General features: G+C 50.2%; 1 protein-coding gene across 6 annotated transcripts in view; it reads right to left on the bottom strand.

Annotated features, from left to right (window-relative positions):
* The window catches only part of LDLRAD4 (low density lipoprotein receptor class A domain containing 4), a 394,962-nt gene that overhangs the window by 234,723 nt on the left and 132,531 nt on the right, over window positions 1-27,708 (bottom strand). For 4 of the 6 annotated variants that reach the window (XM_077136063.1, XM_077136062.1, XM_077136064.1 and 1 more), the window contains exon 3: window positions 22,869-23,242. In XM_077136063.1, the coding sequence (XP_076992178.1) occupies window positions 22,869-22,908 (40 nt within the window). In that variant the 5' untranslated portion in view covers window positions 22,909-23,242. Of the gene's footprint in view, window positions 1-22,868; window positions 23,243-26,206; window positions 26,310-27,708 lie in introns of all 6 variants that reach the window. The other 2 variants (XM_077136067.1, XM_077136066.1) reach the window with 1 other exon arrangement.

The following is a 27,708-nucleotide window of genomic DNA, read 5'->3' as shown; positions in this document are numbered from 1 at the left end:
GTATGTTGTTGTATCAACAAAACTTTTAAAAATATATAAATAAAATAAAAATGCCTTCCCAGCATCATATTAAAATGACTGCATCTTTTGATAGACACTGACAAATCACCTCTAGAAAAGTTCATTCATTTGCAATTTAACCAATATTTATCAAGCACCTATTTTGTGCCAAGGGCTGGAGAAATAATAATCAGTTCAAAGGGACCTGGTCCCTGCCCTCAGGGATTTGGGGAGAACAAGACTAGTGAAAAGACTTAAATATCACAAACAAAATCGGAGTGAGAGACGTGACAGGAAAGGTCCGGGATGCGAGAACAGGTGGCCCACCGCTCTGTCGGCCCGGGTGGCAAGCTCCCTGCACAGCTGCACAGGTGTGACCTTGATCACTGGACCGGAAAGCGGGTCTCAGGCCCTGGAGGGCCATCCCGGGGCAGGCGGGAAAAGCCCGGACACGACACGGGCACGGCCACCAAGGCGAGTCAAGGCCCCCGGTCTGGGCCACCAAAGCCAGGGTGGACAGACCGGTGACCTGAGGGGAACACCCTGTCTCCACCGTCACCTCCCAGCACTCCAGGCGTTCTATCAATACTGGATAAAACTTTTTCAATAGACAAGTATCACCATCAATTACTCCACGTTGATGACGAGGGAAATTGACATTTCCCTATGAGCTAAATTACTTGCATGTTTCTAACAGTAAATGAAACGAGAGCAGCTCTTTTCTGCCACTCCCAGTTGATCCTTTCTGTGGGACGTGCTCGGAGCAGGGCAGGAGAAGAGGAGGAACTGCCCGTACTCACCTGCGCTTTAGGGCCCTAACCATGCCTCTCTTGCACTTACTCTCCGGCTGTCGGAAACACACTTTATAGGAAGAACGGCTGCATGGAACTCTGCAAGCCCAACTGCCATCTGCGGACCAGGATAAATTTATGGGGCATTCGGAAGAGCAGAGGCCAAAAGCCCTGGCTTCCAAGGGCCATTAATAAGCAGTCGTTTTATTTTATTGCTGAATCAGTGTCTGGTTTCCTCAGGTCAAGGCCTTCAATCCACTTTCACTTGGCCCGCGGCCCAGCCCTTCGCACCCTGTCGATCGTATCCCAGCCCGCAGACGGCCCAGCCCTGGAGACGGGCACTGAATCTCGGGAGCTGGCCCAGAACAGGAGCGAAGGAGGAAGGGGGCCGGCAGGGGCGAGTGGACCCTCCTTGCGTGCGGCCGGGTGGGTTCTGTCTCCCTCTCTGTCGCGACCCCAGGTGTCCGCCCCAGCCCCGCCTCTTTCCTGCTCGGGACGCTGGGGCAGAATGAGGACGCACGTCTGGGAAGGCCTGTGCAGTCCTGGGGGGGGCACTGCGGGAGGCGTCTTCCCCCTTGGGCATGGTCAGCCTGTCCGGGGCGCCAGCCGAGCGCAGGAAGGGGTTTCCTTAATGCACCATGGCGCTTCCTCCACCCTGAGCCATGCAAGACCCTCTGCTTTCTCCATACCAGAGACTGCCGGGCGGCACTGCCCACGCGGTGCTGACCACACCTGTGGGCCTCTTGCTCACAGGTCGCTGGTATTTCCAGGGGTCAAGCAGCTGGGAGAACTCGTGCATACTGTCTCTGCGCGCCTTCCCCAGCCAAGACACGGGATGGCCCCATCAGTGGCACGCCCGGGTCGAAGGTGGGACGTTGACATCAAAGGCAGCCCCTGTCTAGAAGGCCGGGGCACGCAGCTCCCAACGGACAGCAGGCATGGAATCCTCCGCAAATCTGGAGGTGACGCCACAGCCACCAAGAAACGAGAATCTGGGTGTTTCCTGAGCACTGGAGGAAGAACCCCCACTCGGCCTTGGCTCCATGGAAGGAAGGGCTGGGGGAGGAGGCCCGTCTCACAGCAGGGAGGGCCCCCGAGCCATGAAAGCAGGAAACAGCTCATGGGGGAAAACAGGCCTGCACCCATGTGACAAGGTGCTTCTCGTTCAGAATAATGCGTGAGCTCAGCCCTGACAGGAGGGGAAGACAGCCTGCCGCTGAGACCCCATGGAATGGCAACGACGCTGCCCAAGAGGCGGTTTCCATTCTCGAGATGGTGCAGGCCAGTCTAGGGCCTGGGCTGTGCTCTAACGGGGGACAAGCTCCAACTCGGCCATCAGTTTTCAGGCACTTAGACTCAGGCAGCAGCTCCCTTTGTGTGTCTGTGTGTCTGCTGGGAAGGAAGGTGCACCCGGAGCCTCCTCTTCTCTTTAAACCAAGCATTCCCTTTCCAGCCCCTTACCACTCTAGGGCTCCTGTACAGCAGGAAAAAAAACGTTTTAAGGTCATTCCCAGGTACTTTCTTTTAGAGGTAAAGATGTATTAAGATCAATGTAAATTGACTTCCTTTTCCCTCTAGGTCCTATAGACCTTGGAAGATGCACGTCCCACAGGCTTCTGCGAAACAGTGACATCCTCATCGAAAGACCACAACATAAGGTGAGTTTCCAGGTATGCAGAATTGTCCCCTTACACGATTTCACCAGCAAAAGGAAATCTTAGAGATCATTTTACCACTTGTCCCCAGAGGCCCGGAGGCCCAGATGGGTTACAGGATGCAGCCGGTGGCACAACTGCACGGTGTAAGGGCTGTCAGTGTACACTTCGCTGTTGTCATCCCAAGAGCCAATGCTCGGAGTTTTCGTATCTGTTCTCAGATGCACCTTCAATAAAAATAATAATAAATAACACTATTAAAGAAAAACCGTCAGTCCCAGTATACTAAACTCCATGGGACATGTGCAGCTGATGTATTTCACCACAAAAGTAAGGACAAGAAAGTAAAACTCACTCCTAACACTGTCCCTCAGAGGGAGCTGCTGTCAACATTTTCGTATCTGTCTATCTATATGATCACTGTTCTTTGACTACAAAAAAGTGGGGTATTATCCTCTAAATATTATTTTATGCTTTTTTTTCTCACTTAAAAACATATCATAAGCATTTCTTCAGGACACGAAACATGATTTTTAACAGCTGCAGGGTATTTCATTGTAAGGATACACTGTGTTGGTTTGGAACTGTTTTAAAAACACGCTCTTAGATCTAATCCATCACCTGCAGGTGAGGAGATTACTCAGTTAAGGTGTGACCCACCTCAACAAGGATGGGCCTCAACCCTATCACTGGAGTCCACACTTTGTGAGAGAATGAAACTCAGACCGAGAGGGACTGCCACACGGAACAGCAGAAGCTGAAATTCCATGGAACTGGGAAGGGAAGGGAGAGGCCAGGGGAGGCCGCCATGCGCTCTGCCCTGTGAGGGAGGAACCGGGACCGAGGGGCGCCAGCCGCCAGCACCAGAACCCCAAGTCTTCTGGGAGAAAATACGGCCAGGATGACACCTGGATTTGGATTTTCCCCAGCCTTGAACCATGAGCTAATCAATTCCCACTGCTTAATCCAACCAATTTCATGGTATTTGCTTTAGCAGCCAAGGAAACTAAAACATGTAGCATCATTATTTAACCAATCAGTTCTTTGTGGGCTGGCTCATCATATTTTAATACTACCATTTTTCTAAGTTTTGATTGTGTCAGCCAATGAATGAACACTTCCTTCTGATCTCTTGTTATCTGAAAATGTGTTGAGCGTGATTTCAATCATCTTCACCCAAATTCTGACCAAAGCCTTGAGACGCAATCATTGAGTTTCCTTCCTGGTAAACGTCTGTCCATTCATCACTTTGGATTCACCAATTAGGAAATCCAATTATGGAAGTGTCCCCAAATCACCACAAACATTCATCCATTCAGTAGATATTTACTAATTGCTGTCTCTATAAACATAAAATTATATAAACATAAAATTGTAGAGACAGCAATTAGGACCTAGGAACTATAAAAATGTTGGCAAATAGGAATACTTATATAAATGAAAACAACATACCCAGATTTGGCATCCCAAAAGTTACAATGTTTTTAAACTAAATATCTAAGAGACTTAACATTTTCATAAATCTCTTCTTAATTAAAAAAAAAAATCCCTGCAGTACTAAAAACATGTTTTGAAAATGTCTCTAGATTATAAAACTTGTTCAAGTCACTGGAGACAAAAATCCTGTAATCCAAGATTCAGCTACTGGTCGAGCATTATCGCTAAATTGTAAGTTTCTGAAAATGGGATGTTTATAATAAAAGCATGAATTCAGGTCACAGGAGCTAGAGGAACAGCTTTGGGTTTGAAGAAAAGCCAACAAGCTGTGCCTGACTTCTGTTCAGAGATGGAGGAAACCCATGAGATCACAAATGAAAAGGAACTAATTGCTGAAATCCTTAAGAGAAAAATTGGAAGAGAAGGCCGAAGCACGTTTTTGGTTCATATCTTTTTAAAAGGCAGTTTTTAATGTTGGAAATATCATGAAAAGTGCATCAGATGTTCCCATCGTAAGTGAGAAGAGACAAAGTATGGCAAGATTAAAAACTGACTTGGCCACGTGCCACCGGTGCTGATTTCCATCGCTCTTCCATTATGAAGCGGTGCTGGGAGGAAGACAAACTACCCTTGGAGACTGCCATGCGAAATGAGTCCATCACCCTCAGCGAAGTGTGAGGGTAAATTCCAAAATGAACCGGTGGGCACGTTACCTGCCAGAAGGCAGCGTTTTGAAAGAACGTGTAATGAGAAATGTCCTTGGCACTGCTGGAGGTTGATCCAGTTTTGGAAAAGAGAATTGGGGCTGAGGGATCCTGTTTTCCCGCATTTCTGCCCCAAATGACGGCAGTCTGAATCTGAGGGACAAAGCTGGGAGCGTCAGGACGGAGCCCAGGCTTTAACCTCTGTGAGGAGGCGGCACCAGCTCCCAGACCCAAGGGCTCGTTCCCAGAACCACTTCCTCCCCCGTGGGCCTCGCCTTCCGTTCTGCACTTCTCAGGGCCTGGCGGCGAGAAGCCATCCTGCCGCCCTCCGTTGTTTCTCTCACACTTTCACCGACACGTACGAGCAATGTGCTCACAGAGTGTCAAGAGAGATGGAAACTAAAGTTCAAGAACTGACCTTGAACATTTTAAGCCCATTCAGTGGGCTCAGTGTTTTGGAACTGGGCAATTTTTTTAAAAGCAACAATTCAAAACAAGACAACTTAAAATGCACTTAGTACAGCACACAGAATGCCCTAGAACTGGCAGACACGCAGATTCTGCTTCCCTTTGGGGAGAACCGTGGGATGGGACCCAACACGATACAGGAGAGAGCGCGCAGTGAGCACGCCCCACCCAGTGGGTCCTGGGTCTGAGCCCCTCGAGATGGACGTCTCGCTGCTCCACGAACCCCTGTGGAGCTGGCCGGTCCCTCTGTCCCTGGATCTGCTCCTCTCCTCTCTTAGCATATCCACTACGCGTCTTCTTGCACTTCTTCTTTTCGTGGTTGCCTACAGTTCCCAATGCACATTTACAGCTAACCTAAGTCCCACTTCACGGGCAGGACAGGGACCTCATAACAGGGTATTCCACCCGCTCCTGCCCGCCCCTTACAACACGGCTGTTGAATATTCCACTGCGGTCCGTTTTTCCCGTGACTCTACCTAACTGAATATCTCTAACTGCAGCAGACTGTTCTCTATAGCTCTTTTGCTGACATCTCCCCTTCGCCTCTCCCCCCTCCTCCAAACTTCTTTATAAAATGTTGCCCGCATGCCCCCTCTCTCCTCCCTGTCCTGGTTTGCCAGGCTGCTGTCACAAAGGCCCACAGGCCAGTGGGCCTACACACCAGGACTTCATGGCCCACCGGTCTGCGGGCAGAAGTCCAGGCTGTGGGCAAGACTCTGCTCTCACCGAAAGGGAGACTCTGATTCCTGCCAGCTCTGGGGCTCATGGAGCTGCACAGGCGGAACGCAACCTCTGCCTGTCACGTGCCACCTTCTCTCTGTCCGGCCTCAGGTCGCCCCTTCTTAAAAGCACACCAGTCCTATCGGGCTAGAGCACACCCGAACCCAGTGTGCTCCCATGGGCACTGGCAGCATCTTCAAAGACCCTGTGCACAAATCAGTTCACACACGCAGGATCTGACTGTCTCCCGGAGGGACACAATTCAAGCCCAACTCCTCCCTCATTTCACACATACACACATACACAAATGCACACTCATGTGCGCACACACACAAATGCACGCACATGTGTATACACTCACCTCCATCTCGTGCCCCTGCCTAAGCGGCCTCCCAGCTCTTAGACTGTGCCCTCTGGGTTCACGTCGTGCTTAAACCCTGATGTCTGCCATCCTGTCCTAAGCCTCCGCCCTTCTCAGGCCACACAACCTCTCTCAACAGCTACATTCACTGAGCTTCAGTTGTTCTCCAGTGAAAAATATCCCATGGTGGCAGAAAGATTGCCTCCCTACAAAGACACCAGAAATAAGATGAAACTATGCTCTGGTCCAAGGTAAGGGGAAAAGACTTCACGCCGAAGTCCTCAGGTCTCGGTTTATAGGGCGCAGGTGGCCCATTTTTGGGAAGCCACATCTCTGGGCACGTTCCAGAAGCCAGAGGAAGCGCGGAGAGTAGATCAACCAGGCCAGTGGGAGCAAAGGGGTGGTGACAGGTTTCAGTGCCTCCAGGAACCACAGGTGCTTGGCGTTTCAGTGGGTATGGGGTGTCCCCAGGAGAACCAAGGACTCGGGACAACAGGAGGCACAGCTCACTCCCTCTGGCCCGCAGGCTTGGGGTGGGGCACAGGGTGCCCACAGCCTGAGGTGGGGGCGGTGCATCCAGCTAGCTCCCTGCAATGCTCTTCTAAATGGCTCAAACCTCAGGACACTGACAGTGGGGGGCTGATGTGTCTGTGGGCAGCTCCAGCGAGGGGTGGGCACATGCCAGGTGAGACCAGGAATAGGAGGTAGGTCTCCTTGGAAGCAGGAAGATACAGAGTTCATAGGGGAGGCTCCAGGGAGGGAGGGGATTTCCTCCTGAGCAGGCAGTGAGAGGTGACATCTTGGCAGGAAAGACAGAGCAGAATTTAACTGCAGGACAACGAAGTATACAGCAGTTCGTTGTTCAGGGCCGCTATTTAACAAGGATGGGAGCAAGGCAAATAATTCCTCTCTCTCGGCTGAGAGGTTTTAATACTTCGATAACTTCATTTGGCAATCTTCTTATTTTTAGGAAAGATACACGAAAAGTCTGCTCCGAGAAAAAGCTGTGACTAAAAGCTTGGTTTCCGTTGTTTCTATTCGCGTCCGAAGCCTCGCAGCTGCCTGAGCTCCACAGGCACCTCCCAGCCGTCCAGTGACTTTCCACACAGCACGATCCTTGGCAAGAAAATAACATCCCACCAGCTAAACTTACGCTGTTTCTTATTTGCAGATCATTTCAATTTGGGGGGGAAACTACACTTATAATGTATGTATCTTGACTATTTTTCGTGCTTTCATTTTAGGTCTTAACCAATACAACTCTCACTCTTCTGCGTGCCAACAGGTGTTCTGATATCTCCCAGCTCTGTTTTTGGCTTTGAGCAAAAGGGAATAGATTCTTTATGCTCAAAGAAGAGTGTGTGCCTTTGAGGTAAAAAGGCAAAAACTAAAAAAAGGAGATCATGAGCCTGGCCCAAGAAAACCCACAGGGAAGAGGGGACATGATGACGCAGAATCTGTGGGCGTTTGCTGGCCCCCTACGCGCCCCCTGCCCCAATGGTCCCTCTTGTGGCACCCCTAAATCTAGCTCTGATCATCTTCGATCTGCTCAGCTCTGATCATCGCCCTGGGAGGGAGGTAATATCCCACACTGAGTGACAAAGACACAAGTCTGAAGAGAGCAACTTATCGACCACCCAGCCAGAAAGCAGAGGAGCTCAGTTCAAACCCTGGCTGGTCCAGCTGCCAGCTTAGCACCCTTTCTGCCACATCCTATCCTCCTTTCATGTTTCAATTACAAACCTTTGGCTGAATAGGAGACACCCCCCCCATTCCTACCAAAGCTATGTTCACACCAAGATGTTCAAAGACAAGGCTGAAAGCAGAGATAGCCCCAGGGCCTTAGAACAACCCACCCAGAGCCAGAAAAGATTCTCTGCTTAGTTGATGCGCTATCCAGACATAGGTGGTCATTTATATAACTTATCATCCAAACGGCACAGTGTCAAGAGAGAAAGGAAGCACGATTAATGACACCAGCACAACAGGCAGGCAGGGGACGCACAGTCACCCTTTCCCCCAGCAGGTAACTCTGGAGATAAGGGGCTCTTGGACCTACGAGAATGGTTAATTTTACACATTTTAAAACACACAAATCGTTTTTCATGTGCTTTTGAGACACGTTGGCCTCTGTCACCACCCAGTAAAGCATCTAAACTTTTCCCACTTTACAAAGAACATTTCAGAGAAATAAGAAGTTTGCCAAAGACGCACCCCAGGTGGGCGAGGACGGGCCGGCCCTGGGCACAAGGCCCCCACCCTGCTACTGAGCTCCCCAGAGCCCTCGGGCTCAGTCGGGCACCCAGAGAAGCTGTGCCTCGGGGGCAGGAGCGGGGCAGGAGGAGGGCAGCCTGCGGCAGACAGGGTGTACTCGAGGGCTGGGCGGGGAGGCGTCGGGGGCCTGAGGGACCCGGGCAGAGCCGGGTGTCCACCCACAAAAAGAAACAAGCAGCCTCGACCTGCCCCACCAGCTCCCTCTTCCCTCGGGTCCCTGGAACATCTCAGACCAACGCACTGATGTTTCACATTAGGAAATGGCTCTGCCCGAATAACAGCCTTCCCAGCCCACACCCTAGGATGCAACAGGGAAAGGGGCTGGGAAAGCCTCGGGGGTGTGACCTCTGCATCGGGCCCCGGGTGTGGCTTGGAACTTCCCAAACCTCCACAGGCTGCAGACCCAGAACCAGCGGGTCCAGTCTGTCTGCAGTCCCGGCCCGCTGGACCTGCAGCTTCCTGCGCCTCCACCGCCAGCCCAGGACCACCTGCCCACAAGCAGCAACCACTGATTTGGGTTCTGTTTGCCTCGCTGCCCACACCTACTCTTGTGACTGAGCCCGAGGCACCGGAAATCAACGGGGGAAGGGCACGGGGAGGGGCTCTGGCTGCAGACGACCCATCACTGAACCTGCTGCTGCACTGAGAAGATTCCAGGGACTGCGCAGGGCTCGCTGGGGTCCAACACAGAGGAACTGCCTCCAGGCCGGTGCTCGCCCGCTGGCACCGTGCTATTTCCGTAATCAGTGCAGCCCTAGGGGCAGGTAGCGTGGCTCCGATTCTACAGGAAAGGAAACTGAGGCAGGCAGTGCCATGCCCAGGGGGTGCAGCCCTCCCTCCCTCTTCCTGGACAGGGCCCCAGGTTGCAGATGGTCCCGTGGGGGCCGAGAAAGGGCACTGGAGGGTGGAGGGGACCCCTCGCCAGGGGTGAGCAGACCAGAAACAGGGGTGGCACGTCTCCCCCAACCCAGAACACAACGAGCATATCCAGGTTGCCAGAGGCTTCTGCCGCTATTCAGTCTCTGCTTTTTAAAGGAAAAACTACAAAGGGCTTGGTGAGAAACCAGGCATGTCCTGAAAGCACACAGAGGACCCGGCACAGCCGGCCGTGCCACAGGCAGGACGGCAGAGGACGGCAGTGCCTGGAGCTTCATGGTCTGCGGTGGGTGGCCTGTGTGCCCAGGAAGAGAGCTCAGTGGTCACTCAGAAGCCAAATGCAGAATTGCTGCAGGACCCAGTAATCCTGCGTCTAGGTGTATAACCAAAGGAACTGAAAGCAGGGCTTGAGAAAGCAGAGCTTTGCACACCATGTTCACGGAAGCCTTATTCACAATGTCAAAAGGTGGAAGCAGCCTAAATGTACATCGATGGATGACTGGATAAGCAAAACGTGGTACACACATGCGATGGAATATTATTCAGCTCGCACAAGGAATGCAGCCCCGACACATACGACAACTCGGATGAACCCTGAAAACAGCATGTTGAGCGACTGAATAAGCCAGATGCAAAAGAACAGATATTGTAGGATAACTGATTAGCAGTACTTTGAATAAGCCAATTCCCAGAGATGGAAAACAGCAGTGTGCTGGCCAGCGGCTTGGGGTTAACAGGTGGGGAGGTGCCATCAGGAGAAATGGAAACGCTCTGGAAATAGACAGTGGCCACGGTCACGCAGCAGTAAGGAATCCACTTAGTGCCAATGCATTGCACACTTAAAAGGTTAAATGGCAAAAGTGATGGTCTCTGTGTTACTACAAGGAAATAAAAATGTTTTAGAAAAAGAGCAGCTGGCGGACCAGGCTCTGGGAACATTCTCAGGCTGGAAGGGAAGCACGTCCTGAGGACGGCATGTCCCGTGGGCACATTCGGCCTCTGCGACCTGGAGGCCGAAGGTCATGACCCCTGCATCCTGGACGCAGCCGGCCTCTGCTGTGGGGCTTCCCATGGCACCTGCCTCGCAGGGTCCCAAGGCCCCCTGGCTTCTGTGCACTCGGGGCCTCGTCGCACACAGGGCCTAGGATGCCAGGAAACGTCACCTGCTGCCCATCCCCGGTCACTTTCTCAAGACCAGACAATAGCCGAAGGCAGTGACCGTGAAGGCCAGGGGCTGAGACATCCAGCCAGGGGTCTCGCAGGGAAGGGGTCGCGCGCCACGGTGGGCACAGGACACATCCTGCCTGTGCAGGACAGCGAAGTGCAAGGCACACGCTTTGCTCAACGAAGTCCCGACCCCTCGGAGGCCCCCAGGGCAGGCGGGCATCAGCGGGGACCCTGGGATGGGCAGGCCTTGGTGGGTGCACCCTCTGGGGCAACAGACCCTCTTCTCTTCCCAACCCACTCCCACGGCTGCTCCCACTTACACCCCCTCCTCTCCCTGCACCTCGACATGGCGACCCATTAAGACCAAGTGTAGATCTCAACTCCTCAGAACTCACCAGCACCAGCTGGTCTGGCTTTCACTCCTCAACAGACTAAAGCAGGAGGAACAGGAGCTGCCACGGTGCTTCAAGAGGTGGACACGGCACAGTCTGTATCTTCCCAGTTAGAACCCAGACAACACAGTCACACAAATGCCTGACATGCCAGCCCACCGGGGGCCAGGGCTCCCTGTGCATCTCCCCTTATGCTGCCACTGTCTTGAGCACTGGAGGGAACACACCTGTTTCTCTCTGTCTCATCCCCACGCTTAGGGGAAGCCACCGTGCAAGGTAGAGGACCCCGGATGGGGGTTCCCTGAGGCTGACCTGTGCTTCAGCTTACACACCAGTGAGCTCAGCAGAGGCTGGACAGAGACCTCACAGGCCTGCACTGTCCACTCACCTGTACACCTGGTGGGGGGAGGAGGAGCATGTCCCTCACTTTCAGCATTGTCCCCTCACCTGCGCACTTGGGGAAAGCTCAGCTCTCCACCCAGCGCTGTCCCCTACACACCTGGAGGGAAGCACATTCCTCACAGCCTGTGCTGTCCCCTCACCTGTACACCTGGGGGAGGCATATCTGTCTCATCCAGCATTGTCCCCCCACCCACACACCTGGGGAGACTCAGTCCTCCCACCCGGCATCATCCCCTCACCTGTACACCTGGGAGAGGCCCTGCCCTCACAGCCTGCAAGAGGATCCCGTGAGTCAGCACACGTGGAAGCGCTCGTCCTGGCAGACGCTCCACTCATCTTGCTGTCAGCACTAGGAGGTGAGTATGTGAGAGCAAGAATAGCATAATTCTAAAAGGGCAAGGAAAGCTGCCTTAATTTCTGCAATTTTGTCACAAAAGGAGCAAACGTCCACACATCGTGCCAGCGGGGGCCCACGGCTCCTGGGCTGCAGCACGGCCATGAGGGGAGGGAGCCACCGCCTCTCAGCTCTGGGCCTAGGGTGGAGGTCCAGTCGCGCAGGGCCCAGTGGAACCCATGCAGGCCGGTGGGCTGCCTGAAACGCAGGCGCTCACTGGCTCGTGGCTCTAAAGGGGGAGGAAGTCCCAACCCACAGTCTCCAGGGACCTCTCCCGGCCCAGCCCGCAGTGCTCCAGGCCAGGGCGGGCTGCCTGCGGTCCCCAGGGTCCGAGGCCTGCACCTCTGCCTCCTGCCACATGGCGCATCCTCGCCTCTCACAGGCTCTTCCGGTTTCGGCTGCCACTGTCTTCTTCCTGTGCAGCCTTCTCCAACCTCTGTCCTGGCTTCTTCTCTTTATGAGGCCCCCAGCAGTCAGGGGTAAAATCCACCCGCGTTCCACTGGGCCACAAGTCACTAAAAACAACACCTTCAAGAGACCCTCTCTGCAAAGGTTCTCACCCACAGGAATGCAGAATAAGATTACGAATGAGTCTACGTGTGATTGTGAAGTCCTTGTGTCTGATGCTCCTTTTATCCAGGGCATGGACAGACAAGTAAAAAAATAAGGATAAAACATAAATAAATAATGGGGGGATTAGGGGTCAAATAAATTGGACAGATGGAAATACTAGTGGTCAACGAGAGGGAGAGGTTTGGGGTGCGGGATATATGAGTTTTTCTTTTTCTGAATTGATGCAAATGTTCTAAAAAATGATAATGGTGATGAATGCACAACTATGGGGTGATATTGTGAGCCACTGATGGCACACCATGTATGGATGTGGAGATTTGTCAATAAAAATATTTACAAACACAAAAAAGAACAGTCTAAATTGGGATTCATAATTCATACCACCACAGTGTCATTTCCGTGGAGTCAGACAAACCTGGCAGGTGAGCCTGGCATCTCCCTGCAGGGCTGGTGGAGCCTGAACGAGCCCAAAGATGAGGCGCTCCGAGTGGAGCCACCCATGCACCCATCTCCCGTCGGAGGCTGGAGGCCCTCCACCTACTCTTTACCTGGGAAGCACTTTTTTCAAGGGGATTCGCTGGACTCCAACCCAGCACCCCAAAGCCGTCCCCACTGCAGTTCATTCTGTGCCATCTCCTCGGCCGTCTTGCCTGACGCAGCACAGAACTCGGTATCAGGCAGCGAGGACGCATGGTACCGGAGTGATTACGCCTCATCTTTTCAGTGTTATTCGTACTCTAATAAGCGGTGAACCCACAGCAAGCAGTCTTCCTTGCGCTGCCTGGACTGCATACAAACACTAAAGCGCACGACAGGCGTGGGCGAGATGCAGCAGCACGTTGTTTCTCTCAGCATCCCCCTCCTGGGCCCCGGCATTTAAATGCAGCATCCTTGCAGGCAGAGGCAGGTCGCCTCCACCCTGCAGCCAGAGCCTGGGAGGCACCTGTCGGCCCAGCCCGTCCTGTGGCAGCCGCGTCACTCATCCCGTGGCAGCCCTGCCCCACGTCCCCAGGGGAGAACAGTCGCCCACGCTGCTCTCTGAGCCTGGCGCTGACCCACTCGAGCCCCGGAGATGGGAGCCATCCACGGGGTATCAGCAGCCGAGGGGGGGGGGCTTTCCATGAGCGGAGGGTGAGGGGGTCTCTAAGCCAAGTCCTGACCTCTGTGCCCTGGGCCACACACCAAGTACCTGCTCCCGCGATGCCCCCTGCTTTGTGTCCGTTAACGGGTGTGTCTGTCGCGATGACACCTCATCCAAGAGTGGTGGGGACAGCAGCCAGTGCTCGAATCAGTGCTGAGCCCCTCCTGGGTGCAGCGTGAGCTCCAGCAAGGGTTTGCTAAGTGGAGCATGGACTTTCTGAGTGCTGAGCCCCTCCTGGGTGCAGCGCAAGCTCCAGCAAGGGTTTGCTAAGTGGAGCATGGACTTTCGGAGTGCTGAGCCCCTCCTGGGTGCAGCGCGAGCTCCAGCAAGGGTTTGCTAAGTGGAGCATGGACTTTCGGAGTGCTGAGCCCCTCCTGGGTGCAGCGCGAGCTCCAGCAAGGGTTTGCTAAGTGGAGCATGGACTTTCTGAGTGCTGAGCCCCTCCTGGGTGCAGCGTGAGCTCCAGCAAGGGTTTGCTAAGTGGGGCATGGACTTTCTGAGGCCTTTCTGGGTAGTTCCCCTCATGAAGATGGGGAGGGAGAAGGAGAAGAACATTTATTGAGCGCCAATTATTTGTCTGCTCTGTATTTGGTACTTGCACACGGTATTCAGTTTGATCCATGTGAAAACTCCATTGCACGGCTGTTGTTATCTCCATTTTAGTGTTGGAAAACGGAGCCTCTGAGAGGTTAGCCGAGTTGTCCAAAGTCGTTTAGCCAGGAACCATTAGAAGTGGGGTTACCAAGTTTTCTGCTGGAGGCAATGCCCGCTCTGGTTTCTGAGCTCATCCTGCAATGGCGAGCACAAGGGAAACTCAAGAGCAAGGATTCTAGAAACATCTGCATGCAAATATAGCAAGGTCTAGAATCCAAGAAACAAGAGATCACATGGAGAAGAAAGTGGCTTTCTGCACACAACAGCCTGATTTCTCCAGGGTTAAATGCTCCAGTTCGGGGATGATTTCAATATCCCAGCTTCAGAAGGAAGGTGGACACAAGCCAACACTTTTCAAAGAACCTAATGAGTTTGTAGGTCATTATGACCTGGATATGCAATGCTAAGGAATTCACCTTACACCAATGCTGATTGCTAAAACTATCATGCCAACTGGCCTTGATCTCTGCATATACCCAGAAGTGCAACGATGAGCAATCCAACTCTCCCCACAGGACATTCTGCTCATAAATAAAAGGAGCTGGGAAAAAGAAGATTTCCACCAAACAAAATAATCTTTTGGGTTAAATATTAATCTGAATGTTTTTAACTTCATACTTATAATATTTAACTTGTTGGATTATAGCTACTTAAAAGCTTTAAAAATAAGGAGTTTATAGCTATCTTTATGTTGTACATATTTAAGGAACTTTAAAATAAATATAATTTCAGGTAACACTGAAATTATTTGTCTTCATTAAAAATGAACATTATACTCGCCTCAGGCATGACTACTGTAATGCTGCTACAGAAGTTATATTTGTTACAGTAGGAAAACCCTGGAAACAGTGTAGAATAGTTAATCGGGAAGAAAGTGGAGATGTTTGGAGCTTATCGGACTAAAGCTCTGCAGCATTTACACAGAGAAACAGTGTTATTATTTAATTATTTAAGGTGAGGTTCGTAACTGAACACCAGATACCCAGTTAAACAGCAACACAGAAACCAACGGCAAGCACCGCAGCTTGTTCTATTAGCTCACTGAGCTTCCTTTGGGCATTGGTGATAAAGTCACATCCCTTACATTGCTAGTAGCAAGAAGATCTGGCCATAGGCTCTGCAGGCTCTCCCATGAGCATCACAAAAGACTTCGTGGGGGGTGGGAGAAGGAGGGGCCTGAGGCAGATGAGAGACCAATAGCAAAGACACTGAGATACAAACGTGTGGAATCTGTCCAGCGATGGGTCTGGTTTGTCCGGGACGTCCGTCACAGCTGGAGGGGAGGGGAGGCCTTGGACACAGGCTGAAGGGTGTGGACTCCAAGTGGAAGCCACTGAAAGTTTTGGGGTGAGGGAGAGTTACAGTTAAAGCTGCACTTTGAAGAGTATTAGAGGTGCTAGAGGGGAGAGAGTGGAGGCAGGAAGAGGGCCAGTCTCACTCCATGCTTGTCTTCTACAAGTGTTGCACACGTTCCCCGCAAAAGTGTGATAAATATTTGCTCGATCAAAGCAGCCTTCCGGGAGGCTATGGCACTGCTCGAGCCTCAGCTGCGGTGTAGGCAGTGGGAGGGCAGTGCGACCCAGGGGCAGAACAGCTTTCCCAAAAGTGCTTCCTGTGGAGAGCCGTTCTTCGATAGTTTTCTTTCTAAAAAGTCTTCAAGGTCTTACAGATTTGGGAAATGCCCCCACTCCCTGCCCATTTTGGACCTTCACGTTCCCACCTTAAAGACTGAGAAGTTCTACAGCGAAGAAACTGGTTTTTCTTCCTCCAGAGTTCAGCCACGAATCCACCACCTGCCCCTTTAGTATCTCCTGCAGGAAGCAAGAAGGGTGGAAAGCGCAGTCTTCCATGGGTGTGGAAGACTCATCCGCGGTCCAGAGCGACTTTTAAAACTAAAGTTCTGAGCAACAAACTAAAGGTCTTGGCAGTGTAAAGCGATGCTGGCCACGCCAGCCAGAGCCCTTGGAAGGGGCAGCAGGACGAGCCCTGAGCCCATCCCCAGACGGACCTTCACCCAGGTGTCCAGGCCCCCCAGGTGTTAAGATTTCCACGGGGAGAAAGAGACATTGCAACACTCAATTTAACGAATTTTTCCTTTTTGGCCATTAGTCACAAAGAAAACCTGATCAGTAGCATCTTTAAAAAAGCTCTCTACATAGTAGTCACTTAGCTGTGGCCCAGCTATAAACTGCCTTTACTCATAATAAGCAACCTTTAAAACAGAAAAAATAAAAAAAAAGCTCTCTTTCAAATACTGGATGACTCTCATCCTCCTTTCTCAGTGAAATAACCTTGATGTATTTAACCACTGGGTCTGATTAGCCTTTCCACGAGAAAGAGGCAAAGCATATTCAACAGGAATTTGGCACATTACCTAGCGACCCAAGGTTAAATGTTTCGCCTAATGTTGAAATGATCTCAAGAGCCTAAGAAAATTCATTGTGCAAAAGTTTTATAGGCTCTAAAGCTAGCATTGGGGACAGAGAGGAGACAGACTCTCAAATCAACTTCCTTACAACGTGCACAGCGATGGCTAGGCTGGTTGCTTTCCAAGTCACCTGAGAGCACGGGAAGCCTCAGGTGCAATCCTTATCAGTACTAAGGTGACTCCCATGGAGGCTGCCCGACCAGCCTGGATGGATCCCCCACTTCCCTCTGCTCAGAGTCATTCGGGATTTATTTTTACATCACCGTTTTATCTTGCGAAGTCTATCCATCTACCTCATAGCCAGGCAAAAAGCGCCTGAAAGGACAAAATCTGAGAACTTGAGACCCTCAAATTTTCACTTGCCCAAATGCAAAATTCCAAAATTCTCAGCACTCTGGCAGACTTTTCAGCAGCATGTTACAAAGAACTTCGCAAATATGTCACATGGCATTCTGGTAGGTGAACTGAGGAAAACAGACCGCAAATTTGAATATGTCAACTCTGAACAGGCAACAAGCAACCAAAATAAACTTTCTTCAGTGAGTCCAAAAAGTTACTATCAGCCTATCCCTTTAAAAATTCCATCATAAACCCCAAAAATGTCTGTAACTTTTGACCTGCTTCAAGTTTATCCTATGAAAATAATCCAATATACAGAAAAGGCTTTACGTACAAAGGTGTTCATCAAAGCGGCTTTTATAAGGGCAAAGACTGTCAACAACCACAACATTCAACAATAGGAGCATAATTTAAAATTTTAGGTACATGTACAGAAAAGAATATTATGCAGCAATTTAAAATTGTATTTTTAAAAACTATGCTAGAACATAGAAAATATTCATAATATAATGTTAAAAGGGAATGATCAGGTTGTAAAATTGAATATATGTTATGAACAAGTTCTGTAAGAAAAAAATCTATACAGGAAAAGACTGAAAAGATACCAACCGAAATTTTAACAGTGGAAAGTTTTTTATGGCTATGGCAAGATTATGTAAAGGTAATTCTTCGTTCTATTTTCATGTGTTTTCTGACTTTTATTGCAATGAGCAGATATTACTTGTGAAAGGGAAAAATCAAGTTTTGTCATAAAATAGCAATAACTAGAAGATGAAAATCATTTCTAATTTACAAGTGCTCAGAAAGTTGAAAACAACATATCAGTTGCTGATTAGGTAACAATCAGATAAGGAAACCATAATTAGGAAGTTTAATCTGCAGTATATATAGCTATGTGAACATCCCTACATTAGTATAAGAAGCAAAATGTAAAAGACGGACTTCTAAGCACCCGGGAGAACCAGCCGTGGCATGGGGCACCCTTCCAGACTTCCAGCACCCATCGCAGTAATTTCTGTAAGTCTGAGAACGCCCCCAGCAAACAGCCTCAAGGAGTAGCGTGCTTGCCAGGCAATCAGAGCTTCACAAATCTCTGGGCTTTCCCTGACCAGCCAGATTACAGCCTAAATTCTTGGTAACTAGAAATTATGAGGCCGTCAAGGAAGAGAATGGAAACATAAAATACAGAGCGACAAATTTCCCTAAGTAGAAGTGTAATGGACTGCATGGTGATTTCAGCCTTGCCTTAAAATATATCTGAAGCCAAGGACAGAGCCTCAACCTCTAAGCCAAGATTCTTCCATGAGCGCATAGAATCTGCAATATCACTGCATCTTCAGTTCCAGAAACTGAGACATCTGCATCTTTAGTTGCCCTGGGATAAGAAAAGACTGAAGTCAAAAAGCTTAAGAAGAGCAAACCAACTACGGTGGGAACCCCAGCCTGTTGCTTGCTCCCACTGACACCATAAGAAGAAATAAAGAGCACTGTTAAAATATATTATATTATATGAAAATATATTATAAAAATAAAATAGCCACTTTTATTGTACTTTGATATGTAACTTTTCTTTTTTCTACATGATTTAAAATGAAAATGCATAAACAATAATTATAAACTTAGGTTAATGGGCACACAATATATAAAGATATAATCTGAGGCAATAATAATATAAAGAGATATACAGAAGAAAAGCATTTGTATACTACTAAAATTAAGTCGGTAGCACTTAAACTAGGCTGTCATAAATTTCAGATATCAACGGTAATTTCCAAGGTGTTCTTTAAGAAAATAACTAAAAACATACCAAAAAGAAAAGAAGAAGGAAATCAAAATGGTATGCCATAAACAAATCAATAAATACAAGAAAAAAGAAATCACAGAAAAATTGAAAAACAAAAAATAAATAATATACAAAAAACAAATCACTAAATGACAGAAGTAAATCTTTCCTTAGCGGTAATTATTTTAAAGAATTGGATTAAATTTCCCCCCAAAAGGCAGGGATTGGCAAATTTGTTAAAATATTTTCTTAAAAAACATGAGCCATCTATATGCTGCCTACAAGAGACTCATTTTAGAGACAAAGACCCAAAGAGGTTGAAAGTATAAGGATGGAAAAAGATGTCCCATGAAAATAACCAATAAAACAGCTGGGATGGCTGTATTTTTGTCATGCCGAACAGACTTTAAATTTTTTTTAAAAATGAAGGTTACAAGAGACAGAGAAGAACATTATGTACGGATAAGAGGATCAACCCAGCAGGAAAATGTAATACAATCACATGTGCACTGACAACAGACCCCCAAAAAAAGTGAAGCTGAAGTTGGCAGAATTGAAGGGAGACACAGCTCCACCACAGCAGACGGAGACTCAAGTACTCCACTTTCAATGATGGTCAGACAACCAGACGTCAACGGAGCGCTTACCCCAATGGTCGCTGAACACACACTGCTCCCAAGCGCATGGAGAGCATTCTCCAGCAAAGACCATATGTTAGAATGCAAAACAAGTCTTCATATATTAAAAAACATCAAAATCATGCAAGATATCTTTTCTGATCATGATGGAAAGAAAAAAAAATACAAATTTGCCAAACTTAAAGTATGCAGAGAAAGTAGAGTTTAGAGGGAACGTTCCAGCTGTAAACGCTTACATTTGAAAAGAAAGATCTCAAATCAATAACCTCACTGTACGATCTAACAAGCTAGGAAAAGAAGGACAATCTAACTCAGCGCTACCAGAAGGTAAGAAATAATAAAGATTAGAATGAAGATAAATGAAATAGAAAATAGCAAAAATTAATGAAACCAAAAGTTGGTTCCTTGACAAGGGCAATAAAATTGAAAGATACTTAGCCAGACTGACAAGGAACAACAACAACAAAAAGAATCAAATGCTAAAATCAGAAATGAAAGCGGGGATAGTAATAGCCAAAAGGTGGAAATAATTCAAGTGTCTGTCGACAGACGAATAGATAAACAAAGTGTGGTATTACCCATGCAACGGGCTATTACACAGACACAGAAAGGAATGGAGCGCTGATGCGTGTGACAGCATGGATGAACCTCTAAAACGTCAGGCTAAATGAAATAAGCCAGACACAAAAGGACAAGCATTGTAGGGTTCTACTCAGATCATGTGTCTTGAACAGGTAAATTCACACAGACAGAAAGTGGAACCGAGGTTATCAGCGGCTGAGGGGAGGAGAGGATGGGGAGTTATGGCTAGATGCATACAGGTTTCTGCTGAGGATGATGGAAAGTTCTTGAAGGAGATCGTGATGGTTGCACAACTTTGTGAATGTACCTAATGCCACTGAATTGTACACTAAAAAAAATGGCTACAGTGGTCAATTTTGTATCTTTTACTCCAATAAAAATTAAAGAAAAATACCTTAAAAAGAAAACAATCACAGATTCAACCAGAGATGGGCAGAGATCGAAAACCTATCCTTCTATCCTACAGCATAAGTGACTTTACAAACTATGTGGGCAAAGAGAGATGAGAAGATCAGGCAAGGGGTAAAAATGATGCACAAAATCCACAGAGACCCACCCCAAGAAAAGGCCAGGTACTTAGATTCCCTTTGTCTTACTACCTGGTTATTTCCTACAGTGCAGTTGGGAAGCCAAGCGCTGCACTCAACTGCCATTACGATCAGTAATATCCCACACCTATAGTTTGTTTTAAGGATGGGCATTTAGTTAAGCCTGTCAGCCCTTAAATGAGGGGATAAATCAGTTCCTTTTTCAAGAAACTGCTCTCCCAACCCACCCTTCCCTCAACCCCCCTCTGCGAGGTCCAGGCCCTCAGTGCTGTCAGGCTGTACTGCACAGGGCACCTGGGGACCTCGTTAGCTGCAGATCCTGATTTACTGTTTCTAATGACGCCCAGACCACCACAATCACAACGCTGAGAGCGGGGCGAGGCATCAGGGAAGCTACCCAGGTGAGCACATGCAGCCAAGGCTGCGAACACAGCGTCTGCAGAGGCCCTCAGCATGGCCTAATGCCCAGAGCCTGCCCCCCTGGGCCAGCGGCACTGCCTCACCTGGGAGCTTGTTAGAAGGGCAGAAGCTCAGGGCCGGGTGGAGGGGGGGAGCTCCCAAGGCCCCCACCTGAATCAGAATCTGCATTTTAAAGAAGCCCCAGGAAATTCACAGGCGCATTGAAGTTTGGAAAGTATGACCTAAAGCATTTCTAGTGACTCTTAAAACTTCCAATAATAGGAGATCTGTGACCAAAAGCTTTTCCTCTGAGAAATCCCATATCAACTGACGTTAAATCTAGAATGATAAAAATATAGACAGGTTTTTAAATCCTGTGTTCTAAGAAAATAATAAAACAAAAAACTGAGAGGCAGTGCAACGGTGGCTCAGTGGCAGAGTTCTCGCCTGCCAGGCCAGAGACCCAGGTTTGATTCCCGGGGCCTGCCCATGTGAAAAAAAAAAGAAATGTGGGTGTAAGAGAGCTCCGTTTTCTCACCTGTCCAATGAGAGTACTGATACTGGCCCCCAGGAGCCATGAAGTTTAAGAGTTAATTCAGTTAAAGCAGTTAGCATCTGATCCACGGTCAGTTCTCAAAGATACTAGCTATTCTTGTTATTGCCATAATTACTATTATTATTTTACTCAGGTAAGCTGAAGCACCTGAGAGGAGGCAAAATAGTAAAAAACAGAGTTCTTGGGAAAACTATGAGTTAAAAGAATCTAAGAAAATTGGGGCCCAAGAGGTGCGGAGAGAGGGGGAACAAAGGAACAGAAAACGGTGTGGGGAGGTGAGGGCTGGCCTTGCATCCAGCAGTAGGAGGCTGTAGAAGTGACAGCAAAACGGCTGGCACGTATCAGACCTTAAAATGCACTCAGCACTGTCCTGACTACAGGAATTCTCCTGGCAGAATCCAAGGAAGGTTCAGAGAATTCAAAAAAAGAGCCACTGCCAGCGGGCCTGCGGGGCTGGGAGGGCCTTTGAGAACATCGCAAGGGTGGTTAAGACCTGGGAGCACGTAGGAGTGAGCAGCCAGAAGGGTGCGGAGGGGGCCTTGCACTCTGGCCTCCGTATGGGAGCCTCAGCCACTCCCCACCGCACAGCCGGGTCCCTGAGAGTAAGGTGAGCGCTCAGGAGTCAGATGGGGAAAAGGGGTCAAATGCAGGAACTCTGATCCCCTGGTGGGCAATGAAACAGGCTGGGCAGGCACCCACCTGGGCAGGTACCACCTGAGGGGGGATCCCACCTGAGGAGGCCCCCACCTAGGCAGGTCCCACCTGGCCAGGTCCCAACTGGGCAGGTACCACCTGGAGAGGCTCTCACCTAGGGAGGCTCCCACCTGGACAGTTCACACCTGTGGGGGTTCCCACCTGGGCAGGCTCCCACCTGGGCAGGTCCCACCTAGGCAGGTTCCACCTAGGCAGGTCCCACCTGAGCAGGCTCCCACCAGATCTAGTCTACAAACAAGAAGCCAGAGGCCCATAAAAATTAAGTGGTCTCCCTGGGATAAGTGACTCATACAACAGCCAAGACCCGAACCAAAAGCTCCTGCATCTGGGGCCATGCTCTGGCACCCCTTCCCTGCATCAACCCCCATTAGTGACACGTGGCCTCTCCAGGGGCCTCGTTTAGGGAGCCCGCAGGGCTCCTCCAGCTGAGCGGCCCCTTCTCACCACGGCCTGCACACGACATATCTGAGGCAGGGAACTAAAGACAGGGCAGACGTTACTCAGCGGCAATTACTTTTCTTCCTGGGAGAGTCTTCCCCATTCTTTAAAAGACACGTCCCCTGAACATTGCTTCGCAAGGGACATGCCTCTCTTGGAGAACGGGGACTTGGAGGTACTCTACAGACATTTCCAAATGTTGTGCATGTCTGTCATTCAGCAAAAACAGAATGATAAAATGCCAGACACTTTTTCAAATTCCTGTTTGGAGAGAGGAGGAAAGCACGCTGTTATTGTGCCCAAATCCATCACCCCAGCAGCCTCCACCTCTTGACTCTGCTCGGCCTTTGGTTCACAAACACAAATGCGCATCCATTTTCTGCCATTGTTTTGTTGTTTTGTTACCAACGGGAGTTGAAATGGAGGCTCCTCACCTGTGAATGCGTTTGTGGCCTGAAAGCCAGCTTCCTGCATACTGCTCCCCAGACAGGCGGCTTCTGCTCTGCAGCTGTCCTGGAGGACGCCAGGTGGGGGAGGGGCTCAGGTCACTTCCATCTCTGCGGGTCTGAGTCCATGTCCCTGCCCCGCCCACCTGTCCTGCTCCCAGATCCGTGGGCAGAGGGTCCCATCAGCCGTCCAGCCAGAGGATGGAGGCCATGGCCAGGGGCCAAGGAAGCCGTCCCACCAGGTGCAAGGACCACCTCCTACGATGAGGCCCTGGGCAGCCCTTCAGCCGCCAGCGCCCTCTCTCCAGGTCTCAGCCTCTTCTGACACTCTCTGGTGCTTCTCCTGTCCCCTCAGGAAGACGCTGGAAATTCAAGAGAGAGAGGTTAGTCTCTGATCTCTGATGACCTGCAGGAACATCAAAATCAGCAGACCCACAGAGAGGGAGAGAGGCGCAGGGCAGAGCCACCTAAAGGCATTCTCCGGAGCGAACGTCCACCTTGCAAAGAGCTCTCCAGGGGCAAGGGGCCCTTTCCTGAGTGCTTCCGAGGGGCAGGGAGAAGGCTGAGTCTTCTGCCCAGCGCTGACCCCCCAGAGCAGGGACGTGCACTCCTCCAAGCCTCCAGGCCACTGGCAGCTGCAGAGGTGCCACGTGTTTCCAACATCCTTCCCAGAAAGGTCCCCCTAGCACAAGAGTACCCAGAAAAAGGAGCAGTTTCCCCGGCCAGTGTCCAGGACTCAGAGAGGCACCCGGGCCTGAGGCTAGTGTCCACTGCCCTCCATGTCCCAGGATGGGCCACAGGCAGGATGTGGTTCAGCAGTTTTCAAATGACCCTTAAGAGGGAAACCAAAGGTCTAACATCAGAACCAACACTAACAGCAAAGGGGCAGGAGGCAAAGGACCAGGGGTTTGCAATGCAAGAATCCACATCGGTGAAAACAGCTCTGTTCCCAGGGTTATCACTTCAGCCTAATTCATTTGGAACCAATTTCTAGAAATTGTAGCCTTACCATCAAGCTAGGGAAAAAAGAAAAAGGACATAAGAAAACAGAGCACACAGCAGGAGACCGCTGGTTAAAAGAAAAGGAAAAAAGACAGTGAATGTTTTTACCTTTTTCCTCTAAGCATAAATAAATACAAGGTAACGAAGTAAAAATCCCCAATACAGACTAGTTATAAGGATGACCTTACTGATGAAGTACTCTACTCCTATTAAGAAATCCAATTGTATGGGTAATTGGAGCTGAAGGGATACAGACTGTGCAACAGGACTAGATACAAAAACTCAAAAATGGACAGCACAATAATACCTGATTGTAAAGTAATCATGTTAAAACACCGAAGGAAGCTGCATCTGAGCTATAGGTTTTTATGTTTTGTTTTGTTTTTTTGTCTGTCTGTTTGTTTGTCTTTTTTTTCTTTTTCCTTTTCTTTTTTTTTGCTATTATTATTATTTTTATTTTTTTCTCTATATTAACATTCTATATCTTTTTCTGTTGTTTTGCTAGTTCTTTTCCTAAATCGATGCAAATGTACTAAGAAGTGATGATCATGCATCTATGTTGGGTTAATTTCTTTTTTTTTCTTTAATTAATAAAAAAAAAAAAAAGAAATCCAATTGTATCACTTCCGTGTATGTGCAGTAACAACCTCAGTTAATAGGCACAACCCAATAGGCGGCCTTACATTTAGTGAGCAGGCAAAACCGTATTTTAATTAAAAAATAAATTATTGACATAAGCCGTGGTTTTGGAGTACTTGAAAACGTGATGAATTTCAGCATTCTATTTAAAGTCAGCCATCCCAGGGTTTCAGCATCCCAAAGCCTAAATCAGCCCCTCAGGGTACGACCCACCAGCACTACCCCTATCAGTTATAGGAAAGGGGGTGTGTCTTGCCAGGCGGAGACAACCTGCCCTAAAAGCTTGGTGCTCTTGGGCCTTTTCTAGGCTGCTTCGTCTGCGGAAGTGCTGGGCTGTTTGTTCTCTTTCTCTGACAGAATCTGGCAAGATACGTGCCACGTGCAGGGGTTTTCACTGTCGCTGCAGATGCCGTATGGGGGAGGGGGTGGGAATTTGTTTCACTGCACAAGGTCATTTTAAAACTTTAGTTATATCTTGCATTTTGAAAGACTACGGAAAGACTGAGGTAGATATGGCTAGAACAGAGAAAAACAACCCAACTTTTCTTTTACTGGGTTTCTCGCCATCAGCTCTTGAACCCGCCTCTTCTAAAAGGGAGGCACGGCAGCAGTGTGCCGGCCATGGAAGGGTGAAGAGTGGCCTTCCCAGGACTTCTACGGTGTGGGGTTTGTGGGGCCACAAGAAGGGAGCAGGGATGCACACCAGGGCACCCCGCTGCCGGCGGTTTGGGGGCCCTGCACGCAAACTCCTTCTGGGCAGCGCTCAGATTACTTCCCCCTGACCACCAATAACACAATCGAGACCCCCTCCTAGAGGCACACACCGCACAGGTCAGGGGTCACCGAGCAGCGGTCTGTTCTGCTGGACCCGACCCTGAAGAGCGGGGCAAGCCTCGGCGAACAGGCAGGGGTGGTGGGTGAGGCCCACGGACGTCCCGCGGAGCCCTGCTGCTCCCACAGCTCATCCGCCACCCACCAGTCGGCACCGCGCGCTGGCGTCCCAAGAGCACCTAAAGGTCCGAAAGGCAGGCCAGGCAGCCCTGGCGGTGGCCCTTCCTATCTCAGCCCTCGGCCAGCGGCTGCTGGTCACCTGCCACTCGGCCCTCCCACCTAACCTGGGACCCGGTGCTCGCAGCTCCCTTGGCCGAGTCCCAGCCCTCCTGTGGTCACAGAGCCACGCCCCCTCACCCCCCAGACCGGGACAGGGCCCCACCCCTGGCCAGCCCTCCAGCACCCAGAACGCCACTGGACCTGCAGGTGATATGGAGGGAAGGAACACAGAGGAGTGCGACCCGGGGAGGCTCAGCAGACCCAGCAAAGCATATCTGTCCTGAGCCGAGTGCCGGCAGGCAACCCTTCTGGCCACAGGGGCTGCCCCTTGGCTCTGTCCCTCCGGCCCGTGGGGGTTTCCCATCACCCACCAGTCCAGGCCAGTTATGAGCCTACAGGGCCCACCAAATGTCCACCTGGGACGGGGCCGGGTTTTGGCGAACTCGGTCCCAAACACCAGTACCCAGCAGGGGCGGCACCGGCCACGGTCACCCCTCCAGCCACAGCTCTTCCCACACCCTCCCAAATCTCAGGTGTTTGCCCAAACCGAGCGCCCCAGGCCTCCTAATGCTGAAATCTGGGGAATCAAGGGCAAAAGAAAAGGGGAGGAATAAAGAGAGGAGGCGGCAACGTACCCAAGACACAGGCCACCGAGTCCCCAGGGCCACGCGCCGAGAGCTTGCGCCGTCCCTCTGTCCAGGGCACAGATGTCCTGTTTGCCCTGGGAAGCCTGCAGGACTAACCAGGAAATAAATCCATTCAGCAGTGCACTTCTAAAACTGTCAGCAAAGCCCCTCCCACGACAGCGCCGCGGTTACTAAGGAAATCGAGCACATCAAACAGAAAACACCCCCACAGGAAGGGGCATTTTTCAAAACACCCACAAAACCTAAGTGAATAAGTTGTAGAATACGTTTGCTTTGCCCCCATTTCCTAAAAAAGCCTATGAAATGTAGTTCTCTCTAGAATCACCTGGGAATTAAAACTTAACTGCATTCAAGAGACGACGGTGATCACAAAAATCCATCGTAAAAATATGCAATTCGGGGGGCACTGAGGTCACCAACTGGGCACAGAACCAACCGAGGGGAGAAGTAACCTTTTTTTTTTCAGATTCTAGTAACATCTGAAAAAAACTGTCATGCATAAAGGAGAGTGACAGCGGCGGGCTCCCTTTTTCATCTCCTTTCAGTGTGGACAGGCTGTTCCACGGTGAAGAGCCGGTTGCCTAGGTGACCCACAAGCCAGCGGCGCCCCATGACGCCAGGAGCCACCAGCCCCGCGGCCCTGCCCTGTCTGGCCCCCTCCCTGCCCGACCTGCCAGGAAAACTCAAGGGGCGAGCCAACACGGGGAGCACAGGAAACCCCCGGGGACCTGGGCGGACGGAGGCGCTCTTTTAAAATTTAACAACTAAAACAGGGGGAAGATTCAATTTTCCCATGTGGAGAACTCCTGATATTTTCCCAAGCAGTGGGGACAACCAAAGCAATAGGCTGAGCTCTCAGTCTTGGGGTTGGTAAATATATATATTATATTATATATATTAAATATATATATATATAGAGAGAGAGAGATCAATGATACCTCAAGAGCCACACTGACGCTGTGCTGTTTACCAAAAAGTCCATGAAGCATGTCACCCTCCTGGTAACTCATTTAAGCTAAAAGCAACCAAAAGAGCTCAGAGTGGGACAGACATGGGGAGGTGTGGGGACAGGTGCGAGGTAGGCGTGGGGAGAAATGGGGAGGCGCGGGGACAGGCGTGGAGAGGCATGGGGAGGTGCGGGGACAGGCATGGGGACCCATTTCAGCCGCAGCCCCCCCGAAGGCGACTTCCGTGCGGAAGGTGGAGGCTCCTCCAAGCTCAGGGTGAGCAGGTGTGCAGTCACGTAGCTCAGGGCTGGGCGCGGCAGGTCCCGGGCAGCTCTGGGCTGGGTCCCCACCCGGTCGGGGCCATCCCAGGCCCTGCCTCGGGCTGTGTCCAGTCAGCGGCCAGCCCTGGCTTGCTTGGCCTCAGGGTCCCTCCCGCCCTAGCATCCTGGGTGACATGCAGTTGTGCTGGCAACAGGACAAATGGACGTGGAGAGGACAGTGTGCAGGAGCGCATCCACTGGCCCCACGCATCACCCCTGACTG

The sequence above is a fragment of the Tamandua tetradactyla genome, chromosome 18, assembly GCF_023851605.1.
Source record: "Tamandua tetradactyla isolate mTamTet1 chromosome 18, mTamTet1.pri, whole genome shotgun sequence".
NCBI classification, from domain to species: Eukaryota; Metazoa; Chordata; class Mammalia; order Pilosa; family Myrmecophagidae; genus Tamandua; species Tamandua tetradactyla.
This window is presented reverse-complemented; position numbering and strand designations above follow the sequence as displayed.